The sequence below is a fragment of the Pteropus medius genome, unplaced genomic scaffold (assembly GCF_902729225.1).
Source record: "Pteropus medius unplaced genomic scaffold, Ma_sr-lr_union100, whole genome shotgun sequence".
Taxonomy (NCBI): Eukaryota; Metazoa; Chordata; class Mammalia; order Chiroptera; family Pteropodidae; genus Pteropus; species Pteropus medius.
In genome coordinates this window covers 3,852,646-3,875,265 of record NW_024344436.1, presented here as the reverse complement: position 1 = coordinate 3,875,265, position 22,620 = coordinate 3,852,646, and the positions used below count along the sequence as shown (strand labels likewise).

At 47.8% G+C, this 22,620-nt stretch overlaps 1 protein-coding gene across 4 annotated transcripts in view; it reads left to right on the top strand.

The window, feature by feature from the left end:
- PKNOX2 (PBX/knotted 1 homeobox 2) overlaps positions 1–22,620 on the top strand; it is a 243,932-nt gene that overhangs the window by 193,802 nt on the left and 27,510 nt on the right. For all 4 annotated transcript variants that reach the window (XR_005654942.1, XM_039872788.1, XM_039872786.1 and 1 more), the window contains 2 exons: positions 7,273–7,444; positions 18,141–18,329. Coding sequence is in view for 3 of the 4 variants with exons in the window: in XM_039872788.1 (XP_039728722.1) it covers positions 7,273–7,444; positions 18,141–18,329 (361 nt within the window). In the remaining variant the exon portion in view is untranslated. The remainder of the gene's footprint in view (positions 1–7,272; positions 7,445–18,140; positions 18,330–22,620) is intronic.

Below are 22,620 nucleotides of genomic sequence, written 5' to 3'. Positions count from 1 at the left end.
ACACCATTCCAGGGAAAAGGAACAGCTTACTAAGTGCCAGACACTCTACATGCTTCTCCATTTAATCCTTGCAATCACCTGCGTGGTCGTGGTGTTGTCCCTGTTTTAGAAAAGAGGAAACTGAGGCTCAGAGATGTTCAGTAACCCGCCCCCAAGTCACACAGTCATGTGACTCCAAAGTCTATGCTTGTTTCAGACAGCCCCGTGTCTCACCCTAATTTGGGATGTGGTCCGGGTGGAAACCTGAAGCATTTCTGAGGGGTCAGAGGAGGTAATGATTCCTCTTGCTGGAGAGACCATCAGGAGAGCCTTCGTAGAAGGGATGACACTTTGAGCTGGATTCTGAGGATGGTTAGAAGGGACAGGGAGAGATACAGGAACAGGCAGTTCAGGGGGAAGGACCAGCAGGAGCACAGGGAGTCCAGTGTGCCTGAGCTGGTGAAGACGAGCAGTGAAGATACAGGGGCTCAGGGCCACCTGCTGTCTGTCCTACCACATTCTCTGCTGAGTCTGTCCAAGAGAAACACTGAAAAGAAAGCCAAGGCCACACGGTGAGGCACTTGGGTGTTCATCTGCGGGTGTCGACTTGATTTCATCAGCATCCAGGAGAAATTTCACAACAGTTCTCAGAAGGAATACTTGTCATGGGCCTCCTAGCCGTGAATTGATACCCAGGAAAGGGGCAGGGGTCCGTCTTGGAAAGTGGCTCTAGGATGTGATATTGTCTCTGATTCTGTGATCCCAGTGACCTCTGACCTGGGGCACTAGAAATAAAGGGTCAAAATTCCAGGCCGTGGGCCGAGCTCTCAGGGCGATGGATCTTTGGCAACCTGAGACCTCCACTGTATGTGTCTGTCAGTGGAGAGTCGGTAGGGGAGCTGGAGAGCCAACCTCGTTGCTGCTTGTCCCACTTCGCCAGCCATCAGACCGATGTCATCGGCAGCAGTCTGACCCAGACCAGGCTTGTGGTCCCACTGACTCATCACTCAAAATCTCTACCCAGAAACTTTGCTCTCCTACCATATATTCCACCCTCTGGATTGTCATCTATCCTCGCCCAAGCTAGGAAGAGACCGGTGGCTCTGACTCCCCCTCCTCGTTCCCATTGGAAGAAGCAGCCAGGGCTCAGGGAGGGGGGTGACACGGACACGGGCCTCTCCTGTCCACCTCCCACCCAGCCAGATGAGGCCGGGCTGTGAGGTGAGGTACAGGACAGGCCTGGGGGCTCCAAGGTCAGTCACAGGGAGAGAAGGTGGATAGCCAGGCAAGCTGCCACACACTTGGCTGGACCCATAATTGAGGTCTGCAGTCCTGGCCAAGGTCACAAGGGAAGGGATGGCTGAGAGGCTCAGAAGTGATGGAGTGGCATGACTGTGAATCACAAAGTTTATCACCCAGAAAGAGAATCAACACTAGTGTCTCCCCCTGAGTGTGAGCATCCCCCCCAAGGCTGTGGTGCTCTGCTTCTAAGTACCTCTTCTCTGTCCCCATCTCTCTTGTTCTCTGCATCTGAGCCTCTCTAAAGCTCTGTGTTTTTGCAGTTCTTTTTCCTGTCTCCGCTTCTCTGTTTCTGATCCTCTAAGCAGGAAAAATATTTTTTTTAAAAAAAAAAACCCATATTTTAAAATCTGGGTTGTCCAAGGAGAAAGGAAGGGAAGCAGAAAAGGGTCCTCTTGTCTTTTCTTGAGTCCTTTTAACAAAAGGAAGTGAGCCTTAGCCTTATAGGGGAACCGTAAGTCAGCAAGGAGCATAAGAATTACCGAGAAGTTGTGGTCTCCATCCCAGGCGGTCTTTGAAAAATGTTAGGGGAACCCATTGGGCCAATTTACATTAAGGACATCTGTCTTGAGGTGGAGAGGGCAGAAACGGGCTGTGCCAAAGCCTGCCTGCCCCAAGGATGCTCTCAGAAACCTAACCAGAATGCGTGCGTGGGTGTGGGGGTGGGGAATCACTTTATCCTGAAAAAGAACTGGTGCTTGAGCGAGGGGTCTCAGTCTCTCTGCTGCTATAGAGACAGTGAAATTCACCTCCACAAGAGCGCCAGTCAAAATGCTGCCCAGTTTGGGGCCAGGGTGTGTGAGAACGCTCCCATACATCCTGGTCCCAAACTGGGCACTCTGGGACGGTGAATTTGGGTGATGTAGAAAACACAAAAGCAGAAATGTCAGAAGTAATTAAACCAAATGATGGCTTAAACCCCTGTAGAAATCAGCACATCCGGTTTAATCACCTTCTTAAGCTAGCGCACGGCTGAGATTCTGCAGAGAGGGGTCCTTTCTTTCTTTGGATCGTTAACGGAAACTGCGTATCTTGAGCTTGGTTTTGGTTCAGATGCTCCTGGGGAGAGGTGATGAGGGTAGGGTGAGGGTACGGACTCAGAGAAGAGAAAAGAAATAATAAAGTGTTATTTGAGATCATCCCTTCTTGCCCTCTCCTGGAGCCACGCGTCTCTCTCTGCTCCTGGCTCTGTCTGCCCTCCCAGCACCCAGGCACAGGCACAGTGCTGAGTGTGCTAAATTAGGCCATTAGAGAAATTCATTTCTCTTTATTAGTCTGTGTCAAATCCTTTTTATTAGTGGCTGGAAACGACCTCTCTTCTGCAGTAAAATGTCATGCCAGTTCACTCCTTTTATTTGTTCTGCACTGACGAGGCTCAAACTCTCACTGAATTGGTGCAGTGAGATTTATTTCTTCCAAATTTTGAATGGCTTAAGAGAGATTGGGGTGGAGGGGGCGGTCAGGCGGAGGCGACATGGAGGAGAAGAGGGGAAGAGATCGGAGAGGGAGAAGGTGAGCTCTTATGGAGGTCAGATGTCCTTGGCTCTTTGGAAATGAAGTCTAACGGCCATCTTTCACATCTTGTTCATCACTGTCTGGGCACTGGAACCAAGTTTCCGTATGCCTGCTTCTAGCCTCCGAAGGGACTTGATCTGCAATGAGAGTGACCTGGACAGCAGCAACAGGAATTCCTTAAAACCCACTTTACTTGGACAAACTGAAGCTCGAGGGAGGCCGAGAATAACAGAACCAATATCCCATGCCTCTTTCCCATCCATGCCTGGCACACACAGGGCCATTCGTGTCCCAAGTGACTAAGATGCCCAGCTCTCAGGGTCCCTGCCCTATTCACCCCACCCCGCCCTGCCCCAAGCCTGCAGCAGGGGATGCTGGAAAGGGCTCCTTGAAGATAGCTGCCAGCCTCATCTCCAACCTTATGGGGTGATGTTGGAGGGTAGTTTAGAAATACAGGTCAGCCCTTCGGCAAGTGTAAACTGGGCAGCTGGGAGAGGGGCTGAGTACTGGGCTGGGAACAGCCTTGGAGAAGCACATGGCACGACGGTAGTCATAAACCCTGCTGCGTCATTGGGAAATTGAGCCTGTTTCTCTGGGGGTAGCACAAAGTGTCTCAGTAGCAGGTAGCAGGTAACAGTTTGGGTTTATGGAGGGATCCAGGTGGATAGAGCATGGTTGCCACAGACAGCCTCACTGCCCCTGGCTGTGGTCCGTATGAAAAGCTGTGACTAAGCTCAGATGCCTTCTGAGCTCCTAGGCTCAGGGATCCAGGTGTTGGTGAAACCAGAGGCGGGAGCCTGGAGAGGGCGGGGTATGAGAAGGGTTGATTTGGGAGCTGATTGGCTCAGGTTAGGAGGGGCTGAAGAAATGCAGCCTTGCCGGCATCGATGAAGCCTGCTCGGTGCTCCATGGGTCCTTGGTTAATTTGGGGGAGAAGAATGAAAGCATTTCTTTCTTTCTTCTGAGAGATAGCAGAAGCCATAGAAGACACCCCCAGATATGTCCCTTCGCACGCACACGCACGCACGCACGCATGCACACACACTCACACACACACACTCACACACACAAACATTCTGGGGAGATCTGACATCTGGAAGGAGAGGTTTATAAAAAGGACCCATGCTGTGTCTCTGCATAGAAGGTGCACATAGTTTCCCAGTGCATATGTGGCAACGCCTCCGCCATCCCCACCCCCAGACCCCGAAAGCCCAGCTCTGTCTGAGACCTGTGATCTGACTCCTGCTTACCTCTTGCACCTCCTCTCCCTCCATCCCCTTCTGCCGACATTGCTCCAGCCCCACTCGGCTGGATTTTGTTCCAGCAACATGCTGAGCTCATTCCTATCTCCAGTGCTTTGCTTTTTCTCCTGTTTGGAATGCCCCTCCCTCGTTTTTTTTACATGACCACCTCCTCATCACTGGAGGCTTAATTTAAATGTTGCTTCCTCAGGGAGGGTCTCCCTGACCACACTCTCCTCCCTATAAGGGCAAATCCCTGTAAGGGCAAGGACAGTGGCAGAGGTGACTGCCCCCTCTCTCCACATCAACTCTAGTGCTAGTAGCTGGGGGACGCAGTCACTGGCAGATCCTTCTTCCCCTACACCACACATCATTCATACTGTGTACATAGAACATTCAATCCCCACACAATCGTACAGATAACACATGGCACATGCATACACACTGCTGGCAATAGAAGGCATATATATGCACACCGTATTCACATAACAGAAAATCTGCACCCCAGTCCCGTACACACAACCCATGTGCATACATACTCCAACGCTGTGTGTGCACACACAATAAAAATGCACAGAACCGCGTTCTTACACAACACTCACACTGGCTCTTGTTGACAGGTGCACACGCGTACACGTGCACGCACACGCGCACGCGCGCACACACACAGACACACACACAGACCATCCCCTCTTCGTTCAGCAGCTGCCCGCCCTCCCTCCCACCAGTGAGAAGGGAACCAGCGGTGACCGGTGGGGGTGCGCCCCGCCACCTGGCACGGGGCTGCGGATTATTAGTTCCTGGTAATTTAGTGCCCTTGTACAGAGTCGATTTGTGCCTTTCATTCCTAATTGATCTAGTGGCTGTTTAAATGGCAGCAGGCATCTGTTGAGAGTAGGAAGGTTCATCAGGCGCAATAATTCATAACACCGTCTGGAATTTGCCTTTCGTGTCCCTCAGCTAAACCACTGCAGGCTCTGCTTAAATTACAGCCACCGAGGCTTTCTTTGGTATTCCACTCAGGGCCAGGAGAATCTTGCATTAAACTGGGATCAGGTTAGATTAGACTATAATATGCTGCAGTATTAGTGGCTGCAAATGAAGACTTATACTGGAGTTTAACCCTTTCACCTGGTTTCTCTTTGTCTTCAGCCGGATGGCTAAGCGAATCCATTGTTTTCCCCTACCAGCTTTCAATGGGGGCTGAATAGATCTTCTAGAGATTTGGGGCTGCAGATGGGCCACCCTCAGATATCGACCCTCTTTTCCCTTCAGACTATAAACAGCCTGCAGCCTTGGGGCCCAGCTGCTTACCTGTCAGCTCCCAAAACATGGGTCGGGAGGCAGTGTCCAGGGCCAGGCTCCACCAAGCCAAGCAGCTCATCCGGAGTAGGAATCTCTCTCCCCCGACCCCTACTACCCCTGAGCCTGAGTAGAGTGACCAGCAGGTATGGGTTTGAGGGTGGATGGGGCTAAGTACTTTCTGTCTTTTTGCCTAGAATGATTCGAATTCCAGAATGAGACGGGCTGGTGGGGTTCCCCATCCACCTACAAACACTGTGTGGGTTGGATGCTCAGTCCTTCTCTCAGCGTGTTTAATCATCGTGTGCCGAGATGGGGAAAGCACAGTCTGTTTTCCTTTTCAAGCCTTATCGTGCTTTCCAGTATGGCAGCCACTAGCCACATGTGGCTATTTAAATTAAAATAAGGTCAAATTAAATAAAATTTAAAATTCAGTGGCCTAGGCAGAATAGTCATATTTTAAATGTCTGTTGGCCTTGACTAGTTGGTGGCTACCATGTTCGATAGCAGACATTTTAGATGTTTCCATTGCTGCAGAAATCTCGCTGGACGATGTTGGCTAGATGACCCCCTTTGGCAGAGGCCTGGGGGCCAGGCCCGACACACATGCATCCTCCTGTCCCAGCAAGCAGGGCTTCATCAAAAAGAAAGAGCTAGATTTCAAGGTCTCAGGAGATTGAGGAAAGAGATCAGTGAGGGATATGCTGATGCTTTTTGGGGACCACCATAGGAGGAAATGGGACTCCAGGGTTCAGTGTCAATAACCCATACAAACACATGCACACACACTGGGAGTTAAGACATAGCAGTTCACACATGCTGCAGAGAAATAAGAAGGATATGCACTTATACGCGCACATAGGCACGCACATATAACATACATATTTTCGACAAATACTTATTGAGATCTCCATACGTCTCCTAGACTCTGGACAGACAGTGATGAGTAACGTGGGCTTCCTTCCTGCCCTCATGTAGCTCCCAGTCTAGTGAGGAAGGCAGGTGATAAAGCAAAGAGCTCAGGGAGCCATCGTATAGGGTGGGGGAGGGGCAGTCGAGGGAGCTTCTCAGAGTGGGTGATGTCTCAGCTAAGACCCACAGAGTCAGTCAGGTAAGCCCTGCGGCTTATATAACACGTCACAGTACCACACCACGCACCACACACACTCACGTACGCTTCACTCCCTGATTCACCGTCAGTCACCGAATATTAAATGCCTGCTATGAGCATGCAGGACAAGGTCCTAAGGATACGGCGATTATCAAGACAGGGACAATCCTGGAGGAAAATGAACCAAAAAATGAAACAAATAATCATTTAATTACAGATGTGCTAAACGTGCGATGATGGAAAAGTGCAGGGAGATGTTATTCATGTAATTGGGTGTCTGACCTGAACTGAGTTGGCTGAGAGATGCGGGACAGACAGGTGGAGACACCTGTTCACCACGTGTGGATGAGAATTCAGGCTCACACACATCCCCTGTATACACTCACAGATACACAGGCGCTGCCCCTGAGCTGGCTCCAGACAGCCAAGAATGGGTCTGTGACCAACCATTAATATTCATATCCAGGACTTCTCTGGATATTTCCCACATTTCCTTCCTGGGTTGACCTTGAACCCAAAATGGACACCTACTTCTCTGAAGTGTTACACCTGTCACTAATCAAATATCCATGCAGCTAATATGACCCTGTGGGGAAGAACAGAAGTCCTCGGAGGCCCCAGGAATGGGAGACTTAGATCCTCCATGCCAGGGCATGACATGCTGCCTGCCATCTAGGCTGACTGTGGGGATTGGGGACATTTTGAAGGAGTGGGACCTTGGGAGAAGAAGAGACAGGAATGTGGGAAAGGGACCCTGGTGGCTTCTGAGCCCAGCAAGCAGCCGGTCTCTGTGCGCACATGTGTGAGCTCTTGATGTCCCCACAGGCACCCTCTTTTCCCGCTCCTGACGCTGCTGTTTGAGAAATGTGAACAGGCCACCCAGGGCTCTGAATGCATCACCTCCGCCAGCTTTGATGTGGACATCGAGAACTTTGTCCACCAGCAGGAGCAGGAGCACAAACCCTTCTTCAGCGATGACCCAGAACTGGACAATCTGGTAAAGACCCTCCAACCCCCACCCCGGCTAGGGTCTTCCTCCCCTCTGATCGCTTCCAAATGCCCTAGAAATGATACGTTCGTTGAACAAAATGTTCTGTGGCCACTGCGGGGCAGGCACCAGATGCACCTTCTAGCAGCTGAGAACCATTTTAAGCTCCTTAAACCTAGAGCTGCGTGCACAGGTTACGCTGCCGAAGCTCTCCCCTCCTCAGCACACTGGGGCTCCACTTCTTACGGTGCAGATAGGAGGAAAGGAGGGTCATAGCGCCCAACATGTCTGTGATAGCGGTTCTGAGGGCTGCAGTCCTGGAGTGTTAGTAAATCTGTCAGGCTGCTCAGAGAGGAGCCGATGGCTGGTGTGCTATGGTGAGGAGGATGAGGCCATCGGCGTATTCACATGCATCAGTAGATAAAAAGACCTGGAGACACAGTCACGCCGAGAAGGAGGCCAGCAGATGTCCCGTCCATTTAGCGGGACACAGTAGATCAGGCTCCCAAACCTAGTTTGCCGTGCAGATCATCACTAAAGCTTTTTAAAAGAATACATATTCCTGGGCTCCACCACCTGGAAATTGTGATTCGGTAAGTCTGATGGGGCTGTGAGTCTACACGTTTAAAAGTTTCCCGGGCAATTGCAATCATCAAGGTTTGGTAATCCCCAGATTAGATGGCTCCTGAAATTCTCATCCAGCCCTGGGAATTCTGCTGAGAGAGAGAGCAATGGAGAGGCTGCTCTCTGTTCATTCATCATGATCAATGGTCGTCCCGAAATTTTTAGCCACGATTCTTGATTTTTTTCTGTGGATGGATTACCCAGATTATGCATGATAATTTGGAAATTCTGCAAAACTCTCCTCCCCAAATTGATTATCACAATGCTGACCGCTTGCATCCAGACGTTAGCCGGTACCTGCTCCCAAAAGGGAAACAGAAAAGCAAATGTGTCTCCAAAAAGAAAGAAAGAAAATGTACACACGCACACAGAGTGCACCCACAGAACAAATTTCAATGACTTAGATGTTATTCTGTGCTGTGAATTATCCACCCACTGCTTCTCTCAAGAGTTGAATATGATATTTATGGAGTCCAGAGACCTGCCAGGAGAGCCCACCCTGGCCTGGAAATATGTGAAGTGTCATGATGGGGTGACATTTAGAGAGGAAGCAGACCTTTGCCGGAGGACAGCACTGGCCCATCAGGAGTGTTAGTGCAGATGTCTCAGAGCCCCAGACCCACCTCTGTTCATCTCTGTCCTGGCTGGATGGAGCAGCCACACTTCCCAGAAACCCCAACCACAGTCTCCCAGGCCCCCGGGAGAGCTCTCGTTGTGCAGGTCCCCAGGCGGTCAGACGGTAATTGCTGGCTGGTCTGGCCCCGCCCTGCTGTTCAACTGACCAGGACCTTGGCATTGCAGCCTTGAAGCAGGTCTTTAGCACCTACACCCACAGGAGCCAGGAGATGAGGCCAACATTTCTGTGGGAGCTGTAATGGCCCTGAGGTGTCAGAGCCCTACCTCTTGACTTGACACACAAAAAAACTGAGGCCTGAATTGATAGGAAATACTTAAAACCAGACTGAGTAATGTGAAAGAATTTAAACCTTCCTCAGAGGTAGGAGTCCTGGGAAAATAAACCTCACACACCTTTCCCACCACCACCCGCCAGGTGAACTATGGAAGACCCACCAAGGACAGCCTCCTATTCTAGTACAGCCTGGAAAATGCCAAAAAGTGTTCAACTCCGTGTTCTCCCTTTGCCAACACTACCTGGGTCTCTCTGAGTCTGTTCACTCAAAGAATCAGATTTCCTGATTCAATCCAACAAACCTTAGTTAAGTGTCTGCTAAGCGCCGAGCCTGACCTAAGGATGTGGGTATTGTAGGAACTGTCACAGCGTCCCCCACCTTCTGGCATTCCCTGGTCTTCTGTCTCAGGTGACGGGACTGGGAGGGGTCCAGCCGGTGGAGCACTCTTTGGACATCCCATCCACTGACATGGACCTGGCTTACCTAGATGAGTTAGCCACAGTCATGACTGGTTGATTAGTCAATTATTTTAATGGGGACGGCTGAAGGAGCATGAAAGACTTGGGGCTGGCTTCACTGCGTGCCGTCTCTGTGACTTTGATGTCTTCACCCCTCTGAAGCTCGGTTTCCTCATCTGTAGATCTACTACACCTGTCTCAAGTGACTGTAATAAAAACATTAGTGAGATGGCTCGTGGAACTAAATGGCCTTTAAGAATGCATGTCACCCAGAATATTAATTTCAAATGCAGCATCGCTAAGGCAAGGTATTCCAGCTCCCTAGCCTCACCTCCTGGCCATGAAGACTGTGGCTGGGCCCCTAAAACTTTACTTGGGGAGCCAAGCAGTGCCCTTCGCTGCCCCTCTGACAGTCCCGTGTTGGGAGGGGGGAGATGAAGAGGCCAACCACAGGAGCCATCATTAGAACAAGAAGCATGTAGCCAGCACAGCCGAGATGCACGTAATTAGAAATTAGAAAAAGGTCAGATCGCGTCATTATCAGCTCAATCAGCTGCCGAGTGCCACAGCCAGTTAATCTGGCATCTGTATTTTTTACAACCCCGCACACGTAGCTCAACGGACTGTAACTCTTTATCCGGACAGATATACTGCGTGGCGGAGCAGGGACATAAAATGAGAGACCCCAAGCAAATGAGCTGAGATAATTGAGAGATTTATTTTTTATATATATGTGTGTCAGGGCAGCTTTCCTTTGCCCTTGAATATTGACTTTCACAGATGGGATTGTCAGGAGGACACTGAGGTCTCCCCAAATTTGTCCCACCCTGGGCTCTCAAGCTCTGACCCTGCTTTCTCCCCAGCCCCACCAAGCCCACCACTGGACATGAATCCTCCCAGCTCCAGCCGATCTCTTCCTCCTCCAAGCAAATTGCATGTCATACCTTCCCCGGCTCCCAACAGTCTCCCAGACAGGTTCCCATGGGAACAGCAAACTGAGCTCTCCCAGAGCTGCCCAAAGATCAGAGAGGTTCCCAGACTGTAGTTTCTGAGGGACCTTTCTTTCTCAGTTAGCCAGCTGCTCCCACAGTGTGGGGTGGGGGTGGGGAGGGTGGAGTGGGGGAACACTACCGTAGAGAGAAGCAAGTCTATTTCATAGATGGGGACGCCGAAGTCCGGAGAAGGGAAATTACTTCAGGAGGAGAACCAGGTCTGCAGGCTCCCAATACGGTGCTCCCTCCACTATGCCGCCTGCCTCTCTTCTCCCTGGGAGCAGTAAAGCCCTCCTTCATAAAGAGTACCTCCACCACCTCTGCCCTGGCCCCCGTACTCTGACCTCCTCTACCCCTCATTTCCAGCTCTCGGTGGCTAAGCTGGAATGCCCCTCGGTACCTCCTCTGGGGTACCCTCCACTCCGGTTCCAGGCTTCTTTCTCACCTGGCCCACCGATCCCCTGCTTGGGCCCAGCAGCCTCTGACTGGCAGTTGGTAAAGTTTGTAAAATTTGCAAGTTCCCCAAACCCCTTTGAAAGGTAAAAGCTTTTTGTTTTATAAAATCTGATTTATGGGCCCCCAGTGCAGGGCCGAGGTTTTATATATTATGCAAGATTTCAAACTGAGGCTGTAAAACCTACGGTTTCAGTTTCATGCATGGAAATTTTTTATGTGTAAATTTTTTAACATTTATGGGGCACGTTTTAATGAGACTCTGGTGTGGCTCGAGGGACAGATTATGGCTGCCTGACCGCAAAGCCAGCTCCAAAATGGGGCCCCCGCAGGCCCCCGAGCCCACTCTGAAGAGGCAAGGCCAGAGGCCTAAGGCTGTGAAGAATAGCTATGCCAGAGCTCTGGGCCCACAAAGACCTCGGCCAGCCCCACTCAGAGTCACTCACTTCAGCCTTCAATGCAGACGTCCTCTGTCCACGTAGGAGCAAAAAATTCTACAGACGCCGAGAAAGGAAAAGGAAATAAGAATAATCTAAGCTAGCAACAACTAGCATTTATAGAGCACTTATTATGTGCCAGGTGCTCTTCTAAACACTTTACATATATTTTCTTATTTAAACCTTTTTTCAAACCCAAAAGTCCCATTTTAAGATGAAGAGATTGAGACACGAGATGACATCGCTAGCTGGAGATCACACAGCCAGCACCCGCCAGAAGCGAGAGTCACATACAGTTCTCGAGCACAGGCACCCACACTCTTCACAGTTACTCTGCTCTGTAGCTAATTTTTTTCCTAGCGCTTTCTATGTACCAGGTCTTTTTCATTCTTTTCTAGTCGCCTCTCATTTAATCCTCAGTACGACTCCGAAGGAGTCACTATTATCATCCCATTTTACAGAGGAGAAAAGTAAAGTGCAGAAAGATTATGTAAATTGTTCAGGGTCTCCCAGCAGATGGAAAACCCAGGACTCAGCCTCTGAAACCCGTGGTTCTCAAGCACCCGCTCTGCTCTTTGTTTCTGCCATGACACGTAGTTTTGACCATCCTCATTTTACAGAGAAGAAACTCAAGGCCTAAGAACCCAAAGCCAGTAAGTTACAGAGCTGGGATTTGCACTAAATGGGTCTAACTCCCAAAGCCCACGTCTTTTCTCTGAACCACACTGCTTCTCCAAATTCTGAGGATATTGGAGTGGAAGTGCCAAATTATTGACTTCAAAGTGATTTAACTTGTCGTGCATAATGGCATCCGTAAATGTTCCTTCTATCCCTCCATCATTTGGCGGTTCTCAGTCCCCGGTCTTCACCTTTCCTTGTTCCAGTGACCCTGCCCTCCCAACCTGTCAGGCAGAGCTGGTCTGGTCTGGAAATATTCCTGATTAGATTTTAGCATCGGCTCCCCTAATGACCCCCAGGAAGTATCAGAGCACATTAAGGAATGTGTGTTTATAAACTCTTTCTCCCGTAAGTGAGGAAGACTAGTTCCAGCTTCCCAACTCGCAAAAGAAGGAGGAGAGGAAGAGGGTAGAAAGAATCTACCCTGCAAGGCACGAGCACTTCCCTAAACTGCTGCTTGCAATTTAGCCAGGTCCCTAATCTCTGAGCCTCAATATCCTCATCTCCGGGAGAGATGTGTCCCGCGGTTATGAGACTCAAATGAGATAATGGAGAGAAAAGCGTTTTGCAACTTGAAAAGTGCTCTGTATGTAATTGTTTTCAAAGGCAAGATTTATTACTATCAAATGAAGAGGCCACTTTCTGCAAGAGAGGCCACTTTTTTAGAGAGAACCTTCATGGCAGAGGGAGGGGCACACTGGCATAAAGAAGTGGCATTTATCAAATAGCTACTCTGTGTCCAGAACATTTGCATACGTTATCTCATTCAATTTTTACAACGGCTCTACAGTGTAGGCATTATCATCATCCTAAATTTTACAGAAAGTTAAAACACTTGTCCAGAATTCCCAGGCAGAAAATAATCGATTCGGAACATCACACCGTGTGGCTTCATGGAAAACAAGGAGCCCCAGTCCTGTGTACTTTCCTGGGACCTGTGAGGCTAGTGCACAGTTATGAGACAAAAATGTAAGGTTGCAGCTTGTTTTGCTTCTTTGAAAACAAGGACTTTATTTTGAAAGAGAAGGGAGGGAGAGAAGCTAAAAGATGAAGCAAAACTTGGGGAAAGGAATTAAAAGACACATTTATCACATTTGCTGATGATGTTAAATTACATGCAACTGTTATTGCTCTTGAAGGTTTGGAATAACTTTTTATATGACATTGATCACTTCGGAAAATAGTTTACTAAATCAGAGATTTATTCTGATTTAGAGGCAAAAAACCCCAAATTGCAAATACATGGGACAGAGGATGATTCACGAAACATAAATATAGAAGAAAACACTGGGAATGATTATTTTCCCACTAGCTGAATATGGAATAGCAATCGAAGAGACAACAGGATATAGAAATTATTAAGAGGTTAAAAACGTGTATGCATTTGATTCCCTGTGGTTTATAAAGCACTTTCATATTATTATCTCCCTTAGCCCCTCCCAGATCTTGGGAATTAGGGATGATCATATCTCCGTTTTCCAAATGAGGAAGCTGAGGCTCAGAGAAGTCATGGCATTGGCCCAGTATCACCCAATCTGTAAACAGTAGGCTTGGACTCAGATCCAGGCTGTCTGACAATAAACCCCACAGGCTTTCTGCTCTGCCAGACAGCCACCCCACATTAATGGCGTTGCCCATCTTTTTCTCTAATATTGAATAAGTCCTACATATTCATTTCCTCAGAATACCATTATGATTTACTCTACCTTCTTAAATCTTTAAACCAAGTCTATTATCCCATAAAAAAGTAATCCTTCGACTGCGCTTTATTAGACCAAAAGGTAGCTCCATTTTTGGCCACAGTGCACCAGGCCCGGTTCAAGCACAGTGTGCGTGTATTTCATTTGAGCAAAACTAACTGGGTAGATTTTACTTTTTATTTTGTTTTACTCATTTGTATTTTCTGATTCTTTTTTTTTTTTTAATAATAAGTCCTTATTGGCTATGTTTTTAAAAATAAATGAATAGATATGTGTACTTTTCTGCGTGTGTGAATGTGTATGTATTACTTCACAAAAAGATTTAAAAATAAATGAGTGAATAAGATGTTGATTAAAAATGAAAGATAGTCCAGTAAAGGAAAGCTCAGAGAAAGAAGGAGGGAAGAAACAAAAGGAAAGAAGAAAGGAAGAGAGGGAAGAAAGGCGGGGAAAAGAAAGGTTTAAGGAATTAGGATTCTTTTGTCTGGAGAAGACAAAGCTCATTGGACAATTTAGTCAAGTCAGATGTCTTGTCCAGTGTATGGCATCTAGTGAGACAGTATTTATGTTGAACGGATAACATGAAATCGAGGGAGGTTGAGTTTATGGAGGCACTAAATGTTCCTGGTGTATACAGAAGGCTGAGTAAGCACTTTCTATTAAGGCAGGAGAGAATTTGATAAATTCACAGGAGAACTCAATCAGGTGGTCTGAGGCTATAAGGTTCTGACTGGGAAAGCCTCATTTCTTAAGAGCTTGGACCTTCCACTCACCTAGAATGTGGCCCAGATCATCTCACGGGCCCGTATAGCACTGTCAGTGAACTGAGAGCAGAAGTCCTGGTAATGTTCAGAGAATCAGCAAACAGACGGCGCCTGACAGTCCAACCCTCTCTTTTTCACGCACAAGGAAGCCGACACCTATACTGGTGAGGTATTCTGGCTCCTGGGGGCTAGGCCAGGAGTGAGAGAGGAGAAATTTGAGCAGCGAAAAGAGAGAAGATTACCAAGAAGTGCTCTGGAAATTTTAACGTCCCCAAAGTTGTTTGGTTTTCCTAGAAACCCTATAATTTATGTCACTGAGCCACTTTCTCCCTAAACCACGTACCCTTAAACTGCCATTTTCTCTACCTACATAAATCCTGAGAGCCCATATTGAGGACCGAGCAACACAGGCAACCTGGCTTCATACCCTATTTCTTTCGCTTACCAGTTGTGTGACTTGAAGCAAGTAAAACCATATCTCTGGGCTTCATTTACTCCAGCCGTAAAGTGTGGACGATAACGTAAGCACCTGCAGAGGTGGCTATGGAGGAAATAAGACAAGACATGCCATGGGCCTAAGACATAGTAGTATAAAAAATATGTTGCTGTTGTTATCGGTCGATGAGTATCTGTTAAATACCTTTACTGTGCTAATTACTCTGAGAGACATAAACCAAGATCTCCGTGGCCAAAGTCAAGTAGAAAATGTAGGCAAGAGCAAATATTTATTCAGTACCTAACTCCATTTTTCGGTCCAGATAATCCATGCTAAAGTCACTATTCTCCCCAGAGCCTGGGACAGCACAGTCTCCATTAGTCTCGGCCTCATGGAGGGAGCGCTCCCTTAGGACGAGACCCTGTGATTGAGCCCTTCATGAAGACACAAAATTATTGGTTTCCGTCTTTGAGTGACAGCCTAATTGAGTACTCCAAGAGCCCTTAATTAGTTGAGTACAGTCTCCGCCTGTCAGACAATCCAAATGCCAACCCAGGAACTCCTCAGTCGCTCCCCACTTAAAATGCCATGAAGCTCAGTGAGGGCCGTGGCACTGGCTTCCAGCCACGCTGCTCTACTCACACCCGAAGTCGAAATTCTCTGGGAGAGATTCTCATCTTTGTTTCCCCAGGTATCACCAGTTTTACGTGCGTGCGTGTGTGTGTGTGTGTGTGTGTGTGTGTGTGTGTGTAGTTATGTGCAATTTTATTACATGTAAATTCACGCACATATAGTCAAGATACAGAATGGTTCACCCCCCCACCACCTGGCAACCATCAACCTGTTCTCCATCTCTGTAATTTTGTCATTTCAAGAATGTTATATAAATGGCATCGTGCCGTATGTAACCTTTTGAGAATGATTTTTCTTTCTCAGCATAATTCCCTTGAAATCTACCCAAGTTGTTGAACGTTTCAGTGGTTTGTTCTTTCTTGTTCCTGAGTACTAGTCCATGATATGGATGTACCACATGCCTTTATCCATTCACCTGCTGAATTATATTATGGTTGTTTCCAGTTTTGGGCTATTAGAATTAAGGCTGCTTTGAACATTCATATACAGGTTTTTATGTAAATATACATTTTTATTTCCCTGGGATAAATGCTCAAGAGTGCAATTTCTTGGTCGTATGGTAAGCATATACTTAGTTTTGTTAGAAATTGTTATGCTGTTTTCCAGGGGGGCTGTACCATTTTACATACCCACCGGCAATGTGTGAGTGATCCAGCGTCCAGTTCCTCACCAGCGTTTGGTGTTATCACTATTTTTCTATTTTAACCACTCTGATAGGTGTGTAGTGATACCTCATTGTGGTTTTAATTTGCATTTCCCTGATGGTTAATGGCATTGAACATCTTTTCATGTGCTTATTTGCCATCTGTATATCCTCTTCAGTGAAATGTCTGATGTTGTCTTTTGCCCATGTTCTAATTGGATTGTCTGGTATTTTACTGTTTAGTTTTGCAAGCTCTTTATATATTCCAGATATGTCCTTTGTCAGATATGTGGTGTGTAAATATTTTCTCCCAGTCTGTTTGTCCTTTCATCTTCTTCACAGGGTCTTTTTGAAGAACAAATATTTTAATTTTGATGAGGTCCAATTCATCAAGTTTTTCTTTTCTGGGTCATGCTTTTGGTGTCAAGTTTAAGATCTCATTGCCTAGTCCTCGGTCTGATGATTTTCTTCTGTGTTTTTTTCTAAAAGTTTTATAGTTTAATAACTCACTTTTAGGTCTTTTATTCACTTGGATTAATTTTTGTATAAGATGTGAGATTTACATCAACGTTCTCTTTTTTGCTTGTGGACGTCCGATAGCTCCAACATTATTTGAACAACGCTTTTTTGAAAAGAAATTTGGCAATATTTATCGTGAGCCTAAAGAATGTCCATAGCTTTTTTTCTGTCACTTCTGGGAATTCATCCTACAGAAATAATGCAGAACATGAATAGAAGCTATAAGTTTGGAAAATAGTCACTGTAACAATTTTTACAAAATCGAAATATTAGAAGTAATCTAAATAGGGGATTGGTTACATGGGGCACATAATAGGGAATTGGTTAAGTATGGCACACACATGGAATGATTTGCAACAATTAAAAATATATTTACTCAATAACTTTCAGCCATTCTGTAAATATTTACTCAGTATTTGTATGCATTGGTGCTGGGGATAACATGGTGAGCAAATTAGACACCATCCCCACCTTCTAGAAGCTCACAATCTAGAAGGGAGAATAAAGAAAAACATTTTGCCAATTAGAAAAATACATCTAGTAAGGGCAAAAACAGGAAACAAATTTGTCCACACGAGGTGATAGAAACTGTGTTAAAACATATGCATGTGGAAAAGGCAAAACACACTCATTCTTTTAGGGTGATTAGATCAAGGGTAGTATTTTTTTTCATCCTCTATTTTCCATACCTCCCACAGCACTTTCTCTTTATAATGATAACAATGATAAAGAGAAAAACTTCAACTGAGAAATAACTTCTTGCTCTGAAAAGGTTAGGAATGTCCATTTGAAGAGGTAGTAGGCACTCGTACAACATCTCAAAAGTCACAGTAAAGGCCACCACAGTTAGGTGTTTGAGCACCCAGCAAATTCGTGCTGGGTGATTCGGTCAGTTAGCAAAGATCAGTGGAGCATCTACAAGGTGACCTCTATCATGGGATGCACTCAGCATAGGTTTTTAAGAATAGACAGTCCCTGACCTCTCGAGGCACGCGCAAGGAACTCTAATCTCAATCTTCCTCGTGCTTATTTAGTGCTTTACACTTTGCAGTTTCCTATGATCCTGTCAATAAACCCATAGGGTCGTTAGGGAGGGCATCATCATCTCCATTTGTCAGACAATAAGGTGCAGAGAGCTTAAGCAATTGCCCAAGGCCACGCAGGTCATAAATGGCAGGATCTTGAGACTCTTCTTCCTAGCTCTAAGGCCAGTGCTGTTCTCAGAATACCACAACTGCCTTGAGAACAGCTGTGATAACAGTGGGCTCAAGGCGAGTGAACCCTCAGCAGATAAATAACGAGAATTTAAATTATGTGGATGAGAAAGCATATACCTGGGACAGGGGATGGGCTCCTCTCCCCTGGTTTGCTTGGGGCTTGGTTGGGGCCGGGGGAGTCAAGGCAGCAAGGGAAACGCGATATGAAAACATGAGCTCACCTCTCCTCCCTCTCCGCAGATGGTGAAGGCAATCCAGGTCCTGAGAATCCACCTGCTGGAGTTGGAGAAAGTCAATGAACTCTGCAAGGACTTTTGTAACCGTTACATCACCTGCCTCAAAACAAAGATGCACAGTGATAACCTGCTCAGGAATGACCTTGGAGGGCCCTACTCCCCCAACCAGCCCTCCATAAACCTTCACTCACAGGTAACACACAAGGCTGGGTCCAATGTCCTAAGCCAGATATAGGAATGTCTGAAGATTCCCCCGTGACCTAGGAAAGTGGATTAGACTCACTGGATCCTTTTGCCGTACGGGCCCTCCTCTGATCCACTCCTCCTATTCGTCAGGCACCACAGCCCCTTTTCGACCAGAGCCCACCGCGACAGGGCATTAGTATTCCCTAGAAGATGACCGGATCTGAGGGGGACAATGTCCAAAGTGATTCCTGGCTTCCTGGCTCAAGATATCCTAAGAAATGAGCACGAGAGTTAAAGAGATGAAAAGCTTTCTTGGAGGATGAGGCAGGGATGGAGCTGGTAATGGACCCAGACATCCCAGCCCCATCGACTTCTCAGGAAGGCTTGCTGAGTTCCCTGGGTTCCTGAGAAGGCTTGGGAAAAGTGGTCCTTTCCTGAATCCTGCCCACCCAATAGATGAAGACAGTCCCCCAAGGGGCTGCTTCTCCCTGATCGTTGTCTAGTTGTTCACCGTACCTTGGCACATCCACCTCCCACTACAAATGTCACCTGAAGTCACCCTCTCACAAGTCACCTACCACCTTCATCTCGGAAACTGGGGAATGGGGAAACAGTGGCTATGTGCTCTGGCTGAGAATGGGCTCTTCTCTCTAGGGAAGATTATTTTCCCAGAACCTACAAGCTAAGAAAGCTGTCTGGCGATACCTTTCCCTCCAACTCACTGGTGTCTATGTACTCCATAGAGTCCCCACTTTCTTCCTTTCCCACTGAGTTCCAGAGTCCAGGACAGACACATGGAATGTCACGAGGAGGTTTAGAGTAGCCTCTTCTCATGGGACAATCAGGCTTGGCGATGTGGGTGAACTTTTGTAAGGATGATCGGCAAGAGATGCTGGAAAGAGTGCCTAAGAAAGGGGGTGCCATTTGTATCTCTCAGTTTTAAGTATCGACACGTACAATCTATCTCTCTAAGTTGGTAGAGGCAGGGGAAGGGACATGGTGACCTCCAGAAGGCCAGCCATGCCTTGCACATTTTGACAACAAGTATCAATCGAACCCACCCTAGTGAGATCTTGGTGGTACTTGATAGTGAGTACTGCATGGGACACGAGACAAGAAGTTTATTTCCTCTTCCCATTGCTTGAAATCACCAAATCACTTTATTACAGATCTGAAAACAGCCGCCCAGGCTTCTGCTTGCTAATATTCTCTTGAAATAGACTCATTCCTTCAGAGTCTTATTGTACTTTCCCTTATGATCAAAATTAGCAAGAAACTTGCATAAAAGAGGACAATAATTGCTCAACGAGCATCTCGTTTGTAATTTATTAGTTTCTATTATTGTGGGTTACCATGGCGACGCTGCGCAGCCCCGGTGACGGGAGAGATGCAAGATAGGCGCCGAGGAGGCTGTGAGGCCTCACCAAATGGAGATGCACATTTTTATCAGTAATTTTCATGAAAATAATAAGTGAGGAGTTAATGAGATGGAAAGCCATCCTGTGGCTATTGTGAATTTTTTTTAAGTGTTGATCTAATTAGAATGCATCGGTCAGGAAAAGTAATGAGGGTTTAGTGTCTCACAGAGATGTGAGGATCATATCAGAAAATTAGCACCAGTCTTTGGAAATAATCAGGTCCTTGGAGAGGCTCTGCATTTCCCCTCCTGGGCCCTCCAACTCTACCCCGAGCTCTGGTGTCGGGGGTGTACCAGAATAGTGGGAAAAGAGAGCAGGGTCAGAGGCCTTCGCAGCCACGGGGTTGGGGTCTCAGGGTTGGGGTCCCGAGGCTGACGAATGAGGCTGCACCAGCAGGGTCGCTGGAGATGCAGGGCTGGCAGAGAAGCAAACACGGGCTCTGGGTGAGCAAGGTCTCAGAGATGCTGCCTACAGAAGTCAGTCCTCCTGGGAGCACAGCATTCAGGGCTTCTCAGCTCCGAGGAAAGAGGAAAGAACTTTGATTACTATCACTCCCCGCGTCAGATCTCTGCCTGACCGTGGAGCTGGCCCTGAGGTGGCCGCTGCAGAAAGCCTCTGATCCACTTAGAAAGAAATCAGACAATCGGACAAAAACAAAGACACTAGGAAAGAAAGGAAAAGACACTCAGCGAGGTATTTCTCAAACTTGTCTTTTCATTTCCTCTGACTGCTACCACCTACTTAGTTCAGGCTTCAGTGAGTAAATAAGGTAATTATACACAGGCCACTGTCAGGGCTTCCTAACCCACTCCTGGTCCGCTCTGGCTGTCCTCAGCCCTCCTACACACGATCGCACACTCACACGTGCACACGTGCACACACGTATACACATGCATGGGCAAACACACATATGCTCTCTCACACACACACACATACCTCTTAAGCTTCTGCTGCTGTATTTATCTTCCTGGCCCTCTGTTCATATCGTTCTCCTGCTCAAAAACTCTGATTGACCCCCAGAGTTTCCACAACCTTCCCTGTGACATTTAAGTCCTTCCCGAGTCACCGTCCTTCCATGTGCATCTCTCGGGGCGAGGCCTGCACATCTCTGCAGGAGCAAACTGAGCCTCTTCCCCAAGGGCAGTAGCAGGGCTGCTGTCCCAGTGGAGCGCTCCCCGACACCCCATCCAGAATGGAGTTTTCTTTTTCGCAACCAGCAGCTGTAGCACGCTGGGCCCTTTATAGGGTACATGTCACATGTGACTTTATATTATAGTCACTTGTGTAAGCCTCATTTTCTTCTCCTAGATAACAAACGTTATTCGAGTAGAGACAGGATAGTATTGTTGTTATAACCCACGCCCGATGACGGCTACCACAGGGCCTGGCGCACGAGAGATGGCCAGTAAATATCTGTCAAAAGAAGTAATATAATGAGAAAGATGGAGATGGAGACAGAGAAGCAAGAAGAAGCTAGAGGAGGGAGGAGAAATAGAAGAAGGGGAAAGGGACAGAAAGACGGACGTCAAGTGTCTCGCGCGGGAGGGAGATAGACAAAGGCGGAGGTTTGAGGAAAAGAGCGACACAGGGAAGAGACTCAGGCTGGGGACGGGAAGCGAGGTGAAGAAAGTCAGAGGCAAGAGCTCGGAGGAGGCGTGGCGATCGAGAGATAAAGGGTGTGGCTCAGTGCCAAGTCTGCGGTGTGTAGAGGAGGAAGAGGCGGGTAGGATGTGCCACGAGCGGTCCCCATCCATGTCCCCGGTCAGGCTCCCGTCGCTGATTCACTGAGGTAAGCCGTGGCTAGCACGGGCCTTTCCCAAGGAGAGACCTGGGGCTGCCAAGAGACTTTTCAGTGCGGGAGGCGGGCCTCCGGATCAGGGCACAGGAGACGGTGTGGAGAGGAGAGAGAAAAAGAGTGTCTAGTGCGTGCATGTGTGTGCATACGTGAGGGGGTGTGTGTATGCGTGTGTGTGCACACGCGCGTGCGCATTTATCACGGTTCGATCTTAATCCTCCCAGCCTGAAATAGCAGCACTGAGTGCCAGCCTGGCCTGGGGAGGGGTGTCTCCGCTCTGGAACATGATCCTCGGGATCAACATTCCAGCCACCCGCCAGCTTTGTTGAAAACTGCTGGCTCATGGTTTTCCCCATGTGCTAATCATTCAGCCTTGTGTTGCAAAGTACATGTTTTTTTATTCAAATGGATCCCCCCTTGCCCCCTCCTCAGATGCCATACTGTGTCCCCATCCAGCTCTGTTGGGTCTGGGCATGTTCCCTGCTTGGCCTTCCATTTCTAGACGTGAGTTTTCTCTTTGGGGATGGGGAGTGGGGGAGACTGCTTCTACCAAGCCAGAGAACTAAAACAGTTTCAAGGACTTGGGCCACAGCCTGTTCTTTCCACGTCCCTGGGAAGCCATCTGGTACTGCCTGCACCTGATGACACCCAGGCTTCATGCAGGGGCAGCATCCTCTGTAAGGAGGCTCATATCAGACTCCAACTCAGGGTTATCCTATCTTTGTCTACACGGTGCAAACTAAACCAGTCCACTAGAGAGAACCTAACTCCCGCCTCGCCCAAGTATTAATTTGACCTGAAATCCATCCCTCTGTCTCCATGGAGATTTAAACCTCGACTCTATGCCAGGGCAAATGGGGCCGAGCCACAGTTCTCATCCAGTTGCCAAGTATTTGAGGGGCGGGGGAGGCACTTACTGTGTGCACCATGCTAGGTCCTGTGAAAACACAAGTGAATCCTAGAAAAGGAGCGCCCCCTCTTATGGGGAGGGGCTAGGAGTCACACCTGAGGAGTTAAACTATGTGAGCCATAGAAGGCTCAGGGTGAGTGAGATGAGGAAGGGCAGGAAAGGAGCTGCAAAGAGA